The sequence below is a fragment of the Mustela erminea genome, chromosome 11 (assembly GCF_009829155.1).
Source record: "Mustela erminea isolate mMusErm1 chromosome 11, mMusErm1.Pri, whole genome shotgun sequence".
Lineage (NCBI taxonomy): Eukaryota > Metazoa > Chordata > Mammalia > Carnivora > Mustelidae > Mustela > Mustela erminea.
In genome coordinates, this window is record NC_045624.1 from 26,949,698 (window position 1) to 26,964,510 (window position 14,813).

At 39.3% G+C, this 14,813-nt stretch overlaps 1 protein-coding gene across 1 annotated transcript; it reads right to left on the reverse strand.

Moving 5' to 3' along the window:
- Window positions 1–4,371: 4,371 nt before the first annotated feature.
- Window positions 4,372–14,731, reverse strand: LOC116568618 (hyaluronidase-4). Its single transcript, XM_032304131.1, has 3 exons — window positions 13,778–14,731; window positions 6,430–6,519; window positions 4,372–4,840 (listed from the first exon to the last, which is right to left on the reverse strand). The coding sequence occupies exons 1-3, from the start codon at window positions 14,729–14,731 to the stop codon at window positions 4,439–4,441; spliced, it is 1,446 nt and encodes a 481-aa protein (XP_032160022.1). The 3' UTR covers window positions 4,372–4,438.
- Window positions 14,732–14,813: the final 82 nt, after the last annotated feature.

Below are 14,813 nucleotides of genomic sequence, written 5' to 3' on the forward strand. Positions count from 1 at the left end.
ATACCTTCTTCATTTGTTGCCTTGAATAAGAAAATTTCCCTTCTCCACTATTTGGTTACCCAGAGATTATATATACAATTCATATAGGAAATGTTCTTGATTTTTCCCTTGAATTTACCAGTTTTCAGAGTAATAAAGTTTGTCCCTTAACATTCTTCAAAAGTGGTCAATGAAGATTTTTTTTTTATATCATTTTGACCTCATAGATTTAAATGCATTTGATGCATTTCAACCCACTGCGATTATTTCTTTAGTGATTCTTGAATTTTCCCACCTTTGGCAGCAGAAGACTCTTTAAGTTGGCTAGTGGGTATTTTTGATACAATTCTAATAATCTTTGATAGCATCCTTGCTTAATGGTATAACAAGATATTTCTGATTCATTGTGTACATTTCCTACTTAAACCTAGAGTTGGACATTTTCTTAAGAGACCCTGGTTTCTTTTATAGGTAAATATTATTTAGAGTATGCAAGCTAAGGGTACATTGCTAGTAGATTGGTTAATCTTTCAGGGGGTCAAAAAAAATCACTGATTACCTGATACCAGAATCAATATACTTGTAGGTTATATATCTCTATAAGTCAGTAAAAAGAAATTTGGTACAAATAAGACTCCTGTATTCTGCTGAGATCTGATGAAAAGATAACTAGTTTAAGTTTCCCAAAAAAGGAGGTGCCTGGGTTGCTCAGTCAGTTAAGCATCTGCCTTTGGCTCAGGTCATGATCCCAAGGTCCTGGGGAGCTCAGTGGGGAGTCTGTTTCTCCCTCTTACCCTCTCCCTCTTACCCTCTTCCTGCTTGCACTCTCCTTCGTGTGTGCGTGCTCTCTCTCAAATTAATAAATTAAAAAATATTTTTTAAAAAGTTCCTCCAAAAAGGGTTCAAAGGCTGGGTACTTCTTTGTGGTATTAAGTTAGTCATTTCAATATTCTGAATCATATATAACTTCTACTTCAAAATAGAGATAATATTGCCTATCACAGCTTTTATGGAGACCAATATTGAAGTACGTGATAATAATAGCTAATATTTGCTAGGTATTTTTTATGTGCCAGGTTTTATGCTAAGTATTTTACCTACTTTTTTCATTAAATCAGTATAAAAGGACAAAAGATACCATTATTATGTCCCTTTTGTAAAGGAGACTATTCAGATTAGAGAGGCTAGAACCTTGCTGTTTCCATGAAGGGAAGGTAGGATGATCCAAAGAAGCTATTGCCATTCAGCAGCTCAGAAGGTAGATTTCCTTTCCAGGAGAAATGAGCCAAATTAAATAGAGAATCTACAACTGGACTATTTAGAGTTTGATTGAGCATAAGTAGTAATAGTAGCCCAAATTAATTTTTTAAAATACATTAAATTCATGGTCAAAAGATGAAAGAATATATTTGGATTCCATTACAACCAGTTATGGTGGAAGAAAACTCGGCAACTCAGATTCCAGAAGGGGCTTTCTTCTTTTGTGGGCTGTGGCGGTGGGGGGTGGGGAGGTGGTGAGGATGGAGGAGTATTCTTAGCTTTTTATTTTAATTCCACTATAGTTAAAATAGTTTTTTACTAATTTCAGGTGTACAGTATAGTGATTCAGCAATTCTATACATTACTCAGTGCTCATCATTATAAGAGTACTCTTTCTTTAATCCCCATCACCTGTTTCACCCATCCCCCACCCCCAGGTTGGGCTCTTTTACAAACTGGCTTTTTGACCTTGCCAAGTGCTTTGTTCTCTTTAGGCCTGAGTTCTTCAACAGAGGAGCTAAATACGTATTTCAGAAGCTAACGTGCTAGGACTAGAGTAGAACACTAATGTTTGAGTGTGGCATACTTTTACTTGAGTATGGCTTACTATTCATGTGAAGAATTAAAAAAAAAAAAAAAAACACAAAAAAACCCCTTACAACAACTATATAGCTTCCATGGATTCAGGTTTCTGAATCATTGAATGATTCACTCATTGAACATACTTATTGGACACATACTATGTGCTAGGTACTGTAGCAAGTAGTATTCTAGCAAATGCTGAACAAAAATGAAGTCTTCATTTTTCTAGGTTACATTCTAGTAAAGGACTTGTGAATGCTTAATAAATTGATGAATGTAAAAACTGGTTATTAGGTGAATGAATGAATTAGGAGGGGGATCTGGAAAGTATTCTCTGATAGGTGACCTAATGTTAGAAGCTTGACATTTAAAAATGAAAATTTATGGGGGGCACCTGTGTGGCTCAGTCAGTCGAGCGTCCCACTCCTGATTTTGGCTCAGGTCTTGGTCGGGGGTCATGAAATGGAGACCTGCATCAGGCTCCCTGGTCATTAGGGGATCTGCTTGGGATTCTCGTTCCCTCTGCCCCTCCCCTCCACTCTCTGTCTCTCTCTTTCTCTCAAATAAATAAGTATAAATAAATAAAACTTAGGGAAAATTGTTGATTAAATTTTGCGCCATCTAAAATGTGGCTTTAAGGATGACATTCAAATGGCATGAGAATTATGAAATAGTATGGAAACTGCTTATAACATGGTTAAGTGAAAAACAGAGGACACAAAATTATGCACATATTTTTATTACAATCATTTTTTTAAAAAGTCATTAAAAGAAAGGCTAAGAAGAAATACATCAAAAGTTACCAGTATATGTTAATAGTGATTATTGGTGACTTCCCTTATTATTTTTTCTATTTTCCAAGTTTTCTATAATGTGATTATATCATCTTTGATATGAAAATAAATTTAATTTTTAAAAAGTTAGGCTATGTAATAATACCTCTCATTCATAGCATTATAAAAGTTTTTTGTTTCGTTTGTATTTCACATTTAGAAATTAGACCTTAACCATTTCCTTAATTTGGACAAGTTGGACCCAGAGTTGAAAACAGCACACCTGGATTGCAAATGTTTCCTAAAGAGAGAAAAGAGGCTGCCGATGAGGTTGAGTCAAGTCTCATGCCTTCTGTTATAGCATCATACCTATATGGAGTTAGCCTTCCAAGTAGATTTTCTCCAGGGGTAGGAAATCCTATCAACTGAACATCCCTCTCAATAAAACACAATGCCCAAGTGATTTATAAATAGAACATAACATCAGAAAGAGGAAATTGCCCAAGACCCTGTTTTATCCTAAGTGTGTCCGTTACTTTGGTGATCAAAGGAGGATAACTGAAGATTAGCAACATGTATTAAGAGCCAAAGCATGGGGGCACCTGGGTGGTTCAGTGGGTTAAAACCTCTGCCTTCAGCTCAGGTCATGATCCGAGGGTCCTGGGATCAAGCCCAGCATCGGGCTCTCTGCTCAGTGGGGAGCCTGCTTCCCCCCATCTCTGCCTGCCTCTCTGCCTACTTGTGATCTCTCTCACTGTCAAATAAATAAATAAAATATTTTTTAAAAAGCCAAAGTATGCATGGGATATGCTATTCTATGTACTCTTTAGAATAATTCACAGAGGAGAGAACTGTATAACCAAATTTTGGATGAGAAAATGGGAAATATAAATACCTGGAGTCCCACATCCAGACGAGCAAGGAAACTGTGATTCAAATTAGATGCAAACTGACTTGAAAACCACTGCTTAAAAGCTTACATATGGGGACCACAATATCAAATATTTCTTGGTAGAACCCCTTCCCAGTAGCACTTCTGGGTCCCTTAAGTGTTTATTAAATATTTTTTAGTGATGATTTTGCTTGCAAAAGACACCAACCACCTTTTTAGTAGCATGACATCAGTTTCTGGACCTAGAGCAATGTCAGCCTAGGCAAGTGTGAATACTATCCTACAGCTGTTCATAATGTCTAAATTGCCAGGGTCTGTGAGAGAAGGACTCATAGTGGGTGAGAGAAGCGCCATATTGGAATAGATGGCTTTGCAATGAGTTGGGAACAGTTCCCCTTGCCTCAGTCTCTGCACCTCCTTGAGAAGCCACATCAGGACCTGGTTCTGCAGTCAGTGTGCTCAGGTGAGGAACAGAAGCCCAGAGTGAACCTCAGGCTGGAACAAGGAACGTTGCCTTTGGTTCCTTTCAGTAGATCGAGTGACCAGCTCATACCCTGAGGTGACCTCTTCTATGGAATCAGATGATTACTTAGTCATCTGTTCGTAATACATTGCTGACCAGAAAAACCAGACTTTGAAATCAATAATTTAATATGTATATGTACACACACACACATTCATATAAAGACGAAAATAAACTAGGTCTGGTTTAAATACAACTTAACATTCCAGAGTAATGAAGACTGTACTGATTTTATTCATGGATCTGGTTTTTTAGCCAAATCAGAGCCAAATAAAGCAATATGTTCGTGTTTATGTTAAGGGACATACATAATGTCTACTTAGGATACCTCTCAGTGGCTTTGAGAAGGAAAAAAACCCATCCTAAGTTTCATCCCTTCTCTAGGTGACTACGCTATAAGCTGTAAATCTCCCTTTAAATTCAACTGTCTCACAACCAAGCTCTCTGAGAACCTGCTAAAACCAGCAGGCACAGTGTCATCAGTGAGCCAGGAAAAGAGAAAACCCTGGAGCCCCCATCAGCCATCTTGGTCCCTCTGCAATCGGCTCCTTCGTAACCCCGATAGCAATGACAGGAAAATTTCTTCTCCATCGCTTCCAGGTCTGTATCCGATGCTTTTCCTTTCACAATAAACTCTCCATCCTTGGAGGCCTCTATGTGGTAACTTGCAGGGTTCAGGTGAAGGTAATCCGGGGCTTTCCATACTCTCCTTCTGCATCTCCCGTTCCCCCTGCAGAGGTGAAGGCTGCACACCTCAGCTGCTCGCGTCACGTTGACTATGTAGCTCCCTAAATCAGAACTCACGTACTGCTTCACCTTTGTACAGTTGCCCTAGAAATGTGGAAACAAATGGGCTTTAGTGGGTTTGGGCACTGATAGGGTTTGAGCATCTAGGCCCCCAAGGCAGTTCTTTGGCCTTGAGTGAAACCTAACATCTTGGCTCCAGCTGGTTGATCTCTGAGGCTCTGGTGCTAAAACACAGGGGAGCTGATCAGAAAGGATGAAAGGTCCCAGGGGCAGGAGATGGAGAATAGGGTACAAGGGAGCTAAGCCACTGAACTTGCAAATGGGTCCCAGAGTCATCGTATAAGGACCCTGCCTTCTTCCAATTTACCTCCTTTTTTCCTCCTTCTAGCCCCCAACTTAATGGGTGTGGAAAAAAAAGAATAAACCCAGATTAGAAATCATACCAGAGCTGCTGTCCTCTGGCTGCTTTTTGGGGTGTTCTGTACCTTTCATACTTGTGTAGAAACCTGAATCCTCATAGTCTAACTGATTTATTGTTAACAGTCGACCAGTAGGTTCCTGGATTTTCCTGTCAATTACACTCAAATATCAACTACCCTGGGTTCTGGACTTCTGTATACAATTCAAACACGGGAAAGCCTGTCTAGGTCTTTTTTTTTTTTTTTTTTTTTTTTTTTTTTTTTTTTTTTTTATGGTTCCTATTATGTGTTCTAAACGGAGGCCACCAGGTTTGTGCCCTCTGCTTCCTCCCATCTGCCGCACAGGCTGGAGAGGAAATATTAACACCTAGAGAGTTAAGAATTGATTCTTCCCACTTCTACCTAATTCTTATGTTAGACAGGGGAGACTTTTAAGCTGATATTGTCAGCTTAAGTCAGGTTGTTGAGGATACAAGTATTACAATTCCAGGCAAATGTATCATACTGTAGAGATATAAACAAATAGCATCTGGAAATACAGAAGAGATTGTGACTAATATGGATTGGGAAAAACTAGAAAGACTTATTAGAGTAAATAATATCTGAGCTGGGAGAAATTTGAAGAGAGCTATACATCTCACTTTAAATGCTATTAATTTTCAGCTAATTTCCCCAAAGAGGAAAAATAGATTCAATGCAGAGATTAAAAACTTACCATCTGTTTCTTCTTCTCCAAATAGGATATAACACATTTAATGTTGTAGTTAAAGGCAAGTTCTCCAGAGTCAAACTGTGGTTAATGCCAGCTTCACCAGTTAAGTAGCCTAACTAGCTATTAACCTAGTTGGATTTCCTCTCTTGTTTCTTCATCAATAAAGGAGGATGGCAGACCCTATCTCATAAGGGTTATTATGGCCAGTAACTGTGCAAATCCAAAACAAAAAGCATTTAGCACAATCTGAGCACATAAGTAGCCAACAAATGTTAGTATTGTGATTACTGTCTTAACAAAAGGTAATAATACTATTGAGCTCCTTCAATTATTAGGCATTGATTTAGACTTTAATTCTAAAACTGTCTTAACAAAAGGTAATAATACTATTGAGCTCCTTCAATTATTAGGCATTGATTTAGACTTTAATTCTAAAGCTAGTTTATTGTGGGAGCCATGAGAGCTCCGATTGGAGTTAACTATCCCAGGAAAGAGCAAATACTTTAAATAATTTTAACTATACCTTCAAGGTTCCGCCTTACCTCAGATGAAGTTAAATTCATGTCTCCCCAGATGACAATGCCTGCCGCTCCCAAGGCAGCACTTTCTCCAATGGTACTGATTAGATCTTGCTAGATTGAAGAGATCAGAGTTCATTATTCATGATATAAAAACAGTACTCCAGGGATTAGGATTAGAGGCTGAGTGCAATATAATATAATAGGAGGATTCTCCACGTTCTTAGAGTAACACAAATGTTGAATAAACCAAGGCTCAAAAATCACACTCCATAATCGTATGGAAAAACATACTAAATATTTTTAAAGAAAAACTTGCATTTTGCCAAATAGGATATCATTTTGATGACAGCCTAGAAATAGCCACCAGAAGCTGTCTAATCAAAGTCAACTGGGGCTAATACATACAAACCAGCCATATGTACATGACCCAGAAACAGAATCTGAAAGTTTTTTTTCAAATGTGGAGAATACCTCACATTCTCTTCCCAATTTGCAACACTCCTGGGAGGACTTCGCCTCTGCAAGGACCCAGAGGGGTTTTGTGTCCTTTGGATCCCAAGGCCAGACAAAGCGACTCAGTGTTAAGGACCTATAGGCTCTGATTTGGTCCACCCTTATGTTTGATCTCTGAAGCTATTTGTGTCTGATTTCAATGTACCTGACGTCATGGGCTTTATTTATGACTCATCCAGTCATGATAGAGGTGCGGACTTTTTCTCTGTATGTTAAGTAAATGAAAACAAAACTTCAGTAGGGGATTTTTGGTTTTGTCATCCTAAAGGATTTAAGTGTTTAAGGATTAACATGGATTGAAGCCATTTAAGAAGGAAATTAGGAGTTGAAGGTATGCAGTTGGTTTCCTAATTTAAGGTCCTGTGGTAGGTTTCCTAGATAAGTTTATTAAATTATAGTATATTCTCTGATGGTTTAAGATCCTAAGCATTCACCTTTTACTCCAAGGATGAATTTCCATCAGTTACATGCTGGAAAATGTAACTGGGTGATTTGCTGGGAAATAAAAGCAGAACTTTATAATTATATTTCTCCTGGGACCTTTTCTATTAAAATCAACACTTGAGAGATACATCTTCTTATCTGTTCACTTTTATGGTCCACTCAAAGGTTTTACAGTCTCCGTGTCTTAAGTTTTATTATTCTGGATGTTTTCAAGAAGGGTGGAAATTTTGGGTTAAATGACTTTCCCTTTCAGGTTCAGATCCATTTCCATTTCTGTGACCACGGAGTCTGCTGACTAGGTCAGAGCTGACATAACAAGAAAGGAAGTTTTCATGAGGCTCTCATGAGATAGGGGAAGTGAAATGTTTTTGAAAATTATCTATGATATGGTGAATATGGGAGGCGCCAGCCGTGTAATGCCCAGAATGAGGACTCTGCTGGGTCTACACCCATTGCCTCTTTTGGCAAAGATACAAGGAGCAGGGAACCTTCCTTCACTCACTTTGAAGTTAGTGAAGCCATGATCACTATGATCATGTGACCAGAGAGGCCAAATCCCCCAATGGCCTTCCATGAATTACTATTACATGTATGTTACACCTTTTTCAGCTGCCCCATAGTTCTTGAATATTCTGTTCTGGGGTTTGTTTTGTTTTCCCAGCCTTTGTTCTCTTTGCTTTTCAGTTTCAGCAGTTTCTATTGAGACATCCTGAGGCTCTGGAAATCTTTCCCCAGCCCTATGCAGTCTAAAGCCCATCAAAGACACTCTTCATTTCTGCTATAGTGTTTTTCATCTGTAACATTCCTTTTTGATTCTTTTGTAGCATTTCCAGCTCTGTGCTTACATTGCCCATCTGTTTTTGCATGCCTGTCTACTTTATCTATTAGAGCCCTTTGGATATTCACTAGAGTTGTTTTAAATTTCCGGTCTGATAATTCCAGCATCCCTGCCATATCTGCGTCTGCTTGTGATGCTTGCTCTATATCTTCAAATTCTGTTTTTGCCTTTTAGTATGTCTTGTAGTTTTTTTTTTCTTAATAGCTAGACATGATTTAATTTTTTCTTGATGGGCAAATAGCTCATACTAGGTAAAAGGAACTGCTATAGATAGGCACTCAGCATTGTGCTAGTAAGATGTAGAAGAAATGGAAGTGTTCTGTAGTCCTATGATTAGTTCTTGGTCTTTTAGTGAGTCTTTGCCTCTGGACTGTGAAATTCACAGGTTGATCAGTTGTGTTTCTCACTTCTTAGGTGGGATAGTCAGGCTAGATGGGGTTAGAGCCGGACATTTCCCTTCTTGCAAGTGGAAGACTAGAGCCAGCTGGAGTTGGGTATTTCCCTTCTCCCAGTTCACCTAGGCTCTGATGAGTCCCCAGTAGGTTTGGTACTGGTTAGTGTCTCCTGAGGGCAGACCTTGTTAAGAAGAACAGAATGTTCTTGAGTATTCAAAACAGTTCTTTTTCTCCTGCCCCCTGCCAGATGCATTAGAAGATTTTTCTCTGATATTCACTGTGAGTATCTGATAAGCTTTTGGAGAGAAAACTCACAAAATTATATCCCTACCCATGACTGAGTCCCCTGGAGTTTTTATCTCTCAGATTGGTCCTCACTGAGTCTCCAGCAATTTGTCAATTATAGTTCAAGTTACCCTACTCTGGCTGTGGTTCCCACAGAGGTTTGTGTTCTGGTAAGTTGTGATTCTCTATATTCACCTGTTTTCCTCTTGAATTTTTAGGGCAGCAATTTGCCCCATGTCTTCCCTTCTCATGAATCTAAGAAAAGTTGATCTTTTTTCTTGATCTTTTTTTTTTTTTTTTAAAGAAGACTTGATTTTTCAGTCTGTTTAGCTTTTTTTTTTTTTTAATTTATTCATTTGACAGAAAGATCACAGGTAGGCAGAGAGGCAGGCAGAGAGAGAGGGGGAAGCAGGCTCCCTGCTGAGTGGAGAGCCCGATGCAGGGCTTGATCCCAGGACCCTGAGATCATGACCCAAGCTGAAAGCAGAGGCTCAACCCACTGAGCCACCCAGGCACCCCCAGTCTGTTTAGCTTTTTACTTGTTAGGATGGTGTGGTAACTTCCAAGCTTCTTACCATGCTGAACTGGAAACCCCAAATCTCCCATGAATTCCTTTGGGCTAAAGTAGTGTCACCAGACGGAAGTGGGAGACACAGCATTTACAGGTTATAAGTAAGGAAGCTATAGATGTTTGCTGTGGAAGACACAGCATTTACAGGTTATAAGTAAGGAAGCTATAGATGTTTGCTGTGAAACCCACACCTTCTGAAGCTAATTATCAGGAAGGAATGCTGGGGACATCTGATTGGCTCAGTCAGTTAAGCATCTGCCTTCAGTTCAGGTCATGATCCCGGGGACTGTGATTGAGTCCCACATCAGGCTCCTTGCTCAATGGGGAGTCTTCTGCCTTTCTCTCTCCCTCTGTCCCTCCCCCTGCATGTGTGCTTAAGCTGTCTCTCACTCTCTCTCTCTCTCTCTCAAATAAATAAATAAATAAAATCTTTTAAAAAAATGGAATGTTAAGTTTCTTCCCAATGTGTCCTTTTGAGTTTATTGGAACTGATTCAACATGGCGAGTCTTCATGCACATGTTGACTACAGGTAAGGAGTCAATAGCAGATATTAATGCAAATTTCTCTACCAGATTAGCTCACTGTCACCTAGCTGAGAGCAGGGTGCTGAATGAATCACAGAGCAGCTATGTTTTGGGGACCAAAAGAGCAAGGCTTTATTCAGTGAGGGGAGTGACAGGTAAGATGCCTTTGAAAATAGATAAGGACCACATGAGAGTGTCAGCTACATGAGTGATGTCACATGAAAGAAGAAATAAGGAACAACGCATGCTGTAACATCAACAAATATTCCAAGTCCTAGCACTTTCTCCGGCTCTCCCTCATGCTCTCCACAGTGCATGTAAGTAAGGTGCCCACTGTGGGGAGCTGGGGCATCACCAATGAGCTCCTTGCGTGTTACCAGAGGAAATACTAATTAATTAGAGGGAAAGACATTTTTAAATCTACAGTCAAGAAAACTCCCTTCATTATTTTTAAAAACATAACATCAAGTTTTATTTAGGTTGTGTATATGTAAGTGGGGTAGGCAATCTTTCGTGTGAAATGAGGTGTTACTGCCCCTATATTGTCCCACTACGGCTGCTGATTATGATTCTGTTCTTAGATATTCCTTTCCAAGTTTAAAGCTTTGGTACCTGGTAAAAAGTGACAGCTGCATCACATATATTTTTAAGTGTCTCAAATTTTCATATGTATTTTCTTATTTGATTTTCATACTACTTCTGCTTGGTAGATAGGGCAGGTAATACTGTCTCATTTTATTTATTAAGATAATGAGGCACTGAGGTTGGACAGGTGAGGAAATCTGCTACTTTTTGGTAAATCGTTTCTCTAATCCTAACTATATATGTATGTGTACACATGCACAAACATGCGCATACAAAAACACACTATAAACTGCAGATATCATGGCACTGGCTGGCTCAGACAGTGGATCATGTGACTCTTGATCTCAGGTTGTAAGTTTGAGCCTCACATTGGGTGTAGAGATTACTTAAAAATAAAAAGTCGGGGCATCTGGGATGGCTTAGTCGGTTGAGCATCTGCCTTCAGCTCAGGTCATGATCCCAGGGTCCTGGGATCAAGCCCCACATAGGGCTTCTTGCTCAGTGGGAAGTCTATTTCTCCCTCTCCCACTCACACTCCTTTTTTAAAAATAAAATTAAAATTAAAAATCTTTTTTTAAAGATTTTATTTATTTTTTTTGTCAGAGAGCAAGCATAAGTAAGCAGAGTGGCAGGCAGTGGCAGAGAGAGAAGCAGGCTCCCTGCTGAGCAAGGAGCCTGATGTAGGACTCAATCCCAGGACCCCGGGATCATGACCCGAGCTGAAGGCAGCCACTTAAACAACTGAGCCACCCAGGTGTCCCCCAAAATTAAAAATCTTAAAAAAAAAATAAATTGCAGCTATCTTTTGGAAGATTAGAAATGGACACAAGCCATTATTAGTCATTAATGATTTGGTACAAATGAATGTCAGGTTTTTAAAATTTTGTGGGCAGATTTTAATGGAGGATAGAATAAAATGGTGGGTAAACTAATGGTATAAAACATTTGGAAGTACTTTACCATTCAGAAATTTTCAGAATGATACCGAATGATTCTTGGGACTGCAAAAGAAAACTGTTTCTTGATGAGACCCTAACTGTTGTTCCTTCTTTTCTTAAAACAAATATTTCTGAGGCTGTAGCTACTCAAGGAAGCTTATCTAGGTTTATCAAATGTGCAGAATGTACCAGTAGTGTAAGCTAATCTTTCAAAATGAACACTTTTCCCTTAAAGTTTATTGTTTCTTCTAAAAGTAAATTTATTACCATCAAAGATAGAAACTTGTTTAAGCGAAATATAAAAAAGGAAAGAAGTTTCACAGAAGAAAGTAATATTTAACTTTCAGTTCCAGGGTCAAGAAGATCTAGAGGACTTTTTAAGCCTCCCAGGTGATACTAATTCCTATCATTCTTAATCATTTGTTGATGCCTTTTCTGGGAAGTACAAATATCAGTTCACAGTGGAGACTTTTCTCTTCTTACTCATCTCATTGATGATGTCCAAGGAATAGCATTTACCAAATCCTGATACATCTGTGCCTTTTCTTCTTCTGAGGATTAGGCTGTATTCACTATATGCTCTGTAGATACCTACCAGTCATGCCAAAGCCCTCATCTGGGTTTCCTGAGCCTCACTCTTTGGAGGCTTCACCTCAGAACATCTCTAAGCATAAGTGTATTAAAATATACTCTGGTGATTTGAAACTTGCAATGGTGAAGAAAGAGGAAATATGATAAACTGATGGTATCCAGTAATATCTAAAAATATCACTGCACCACCCATATGAAAGCCTGAATAAGTTCACACAGGGGCATGTGGGTGGCTCAGTGGGTTAAGCCTCTGCCTTCAGCTCAAGTCATGATCCCAGGGTCCTGGGATCGAGCCCCACATCGGGCTCTCTGCTCAGTCAGGAGCCTGCTTCCCCCTCTCTGCCTGCTGCTCTGCCTACTTGTTCTCTCTCTCTGTCAAATAAATAAATAAGTAAATCTTAAAAAAGAAATTAAAAAGAAAGTTTACACATACTTACTGAAGTCCGGCCATTAGAGCAGCATCTACGTTTAAGTGTTTATCTCAAGAAGGTTCCATTTGAGTTACCAGAGTAGCAGAGAGAGAAGAAGGGAGAGAAAACTGAGCTGAAAGTTCATCTATTTTAAAAGTTACCCTTATGGTTTGTGGGAGGCCTTTGGCTATAATAGCAAAATAAACAATAAAACTTGTATTTGTAAGTTTTACCCTAGGGTTGCAAAACCATCTTCTAGTGATGAATTTATGATTGAATTTTTTTTATTTTTAAAAACTTTTTAATTGTGGTAAGAAGACACATAAAATTTACTCCCTTCACCATTTCTGAGTTCAGTAGGACTACATATATCCACATTACTGTGCCTCCCTTATACCTTTTATCAAAACTGGTATTATGCATTAAAAAGAAAACATTTTTTTTTTCTTGACATCAGATGGTAAGGCCAGAAGCAAGAATGCTTCCAATTACACTTCCAAATATGAGGGCAAACTACTCCATTTTAAAATATCCTCTCTGATTTTCCAGCCTGTCCACCACCAACTGCTTCAATAAAGGCCAGTCATGAGGGAGCACCATCAAAGCTGGGGAAGAAGAGGGGAGGAGTTGATTTCATTGCCTTTTAACCTTCCCTCCATAACATGTTCCTTAAAAGAATAATAAATAATTAAAATTCAGTTGGCATAAATGAAGAGTCTAAAAGGATGGCTAATCAAAGGAACAATTATGGGGGTGCCTGGGTGGCTCAGTGGGTTAAGCCTCTGCCTTCAGGTCAGGTCATGATCTCAGGGTCCTGGGATCGATCCCTGCATTGGGCTCTCTGCTCAGCGGGAGCCTGCTTCCTCCTCTCTCTGCCTACCTCTCTGCCTACTTGTGATCTCTGTCAAATAAATAAATAAGATCTTTTTAAAAAATGAAGGAACAATTATTCTGCTTTCTAAAAGACCACTAATTGGGAATTCCTCAAAGAACACGATTAACAAAGAGATGTCTCTTTGAGGAGGCACCCTGGGTGGCTCGGTCTGTTAAGCATCTGCCTCTGGCTAAGGTCATGGCCTGAGGGTCCTGGGATCCTCCTGGCAGGCTCCCTGCTCAGTGAGGAGTCTGCTTTTCCCTCTTCCTTTGCTCCTCCCCCTGCTCATGCTCTCACTCTCAAATAAATAGATGAAATCTTAAAAAAAAAAAAAAAAAAAGTCTCTTTTAAAGACAGGGAGGAAACCACCACCCCCCATCTTTGGCAAGGGGTATCTTACCTTAGAAAGAAAAAATAGAGGTTCATTTCTGTAGCCTAATCTTGTGTAGACGAATACAGGCAGAGCATAATCGTGGGATGTCATGGTGGAGATCCTCAGGGATTCATGCACTCGAAATTGCGAGAAAAGCAAAATGTTTTCATTGTCGCCAAGAGATTTTCTGACACCAATAGAAGGATATAAAGCAGCACTGCTATTCCAGAGCCAAGAGAGCTCATTGTTTCTCAAAACTTCCTCTTCTGGGCATGACCCAGTATAATTCGGGGCATAAACATTATAATTGTGGCAATCCGGATATAAATAATAACCCCAGAGGCCCTTGGGTCTACTCCTCATTCCCAGTTCGATGGTTTCCTTCATGAAAGCTTTTGCACTTTCTTCAAATGTTGCTTTGGCTAAGTATTCAATATCAGTAGCTGATATGTTCTCTTGCATATCAGAAATAAGTTTTCTTGACTTCTGTCTGTAAACATCTTTTGTGTTCCAGTTACGGGCCCACTGGGGTCGCCAGTATTCCCAGTCTATAACAGCAAGGCCGCTGAAATCTTCAGCAGGGATGTAATAATTAATATCTTGGTCAGCTTTTTCTAGATGCACTTGCAAGCTTATGTTCTGGGGGAGACCCCCATTAATGGGAACCCCCTGGGATGTATACCATGGATAGTATCCCAGTCTGTTGACATAAAATATAGTGACATTTTGCCCCCTGGCCTTGGCCAGTGGGCTTCCAATTACCTGAAACATTTTCAAATTTAGTCCTATATTGTATTTTACCAAACACTGATCCGTTGGAGCATTCCAAGCAGCTATAAAAGGTTTCCTTTGATAAATTGGAAGTCGGGCAGGTTTCAGAGAAGAGATAGACTTCAGAATGAAGAGTATGAGCAGCCATGATGTGAGATGTATTGGTTGAACAGCACAAAACCTTAATTGTCCTTCAGATAATACTTTCATGATTAAGATAAAACCTTATCTTCTGCTTTAATATACTGTGGAAGACCTGTAGGGAGATGTATTTTTCTATTAGTGATATTTG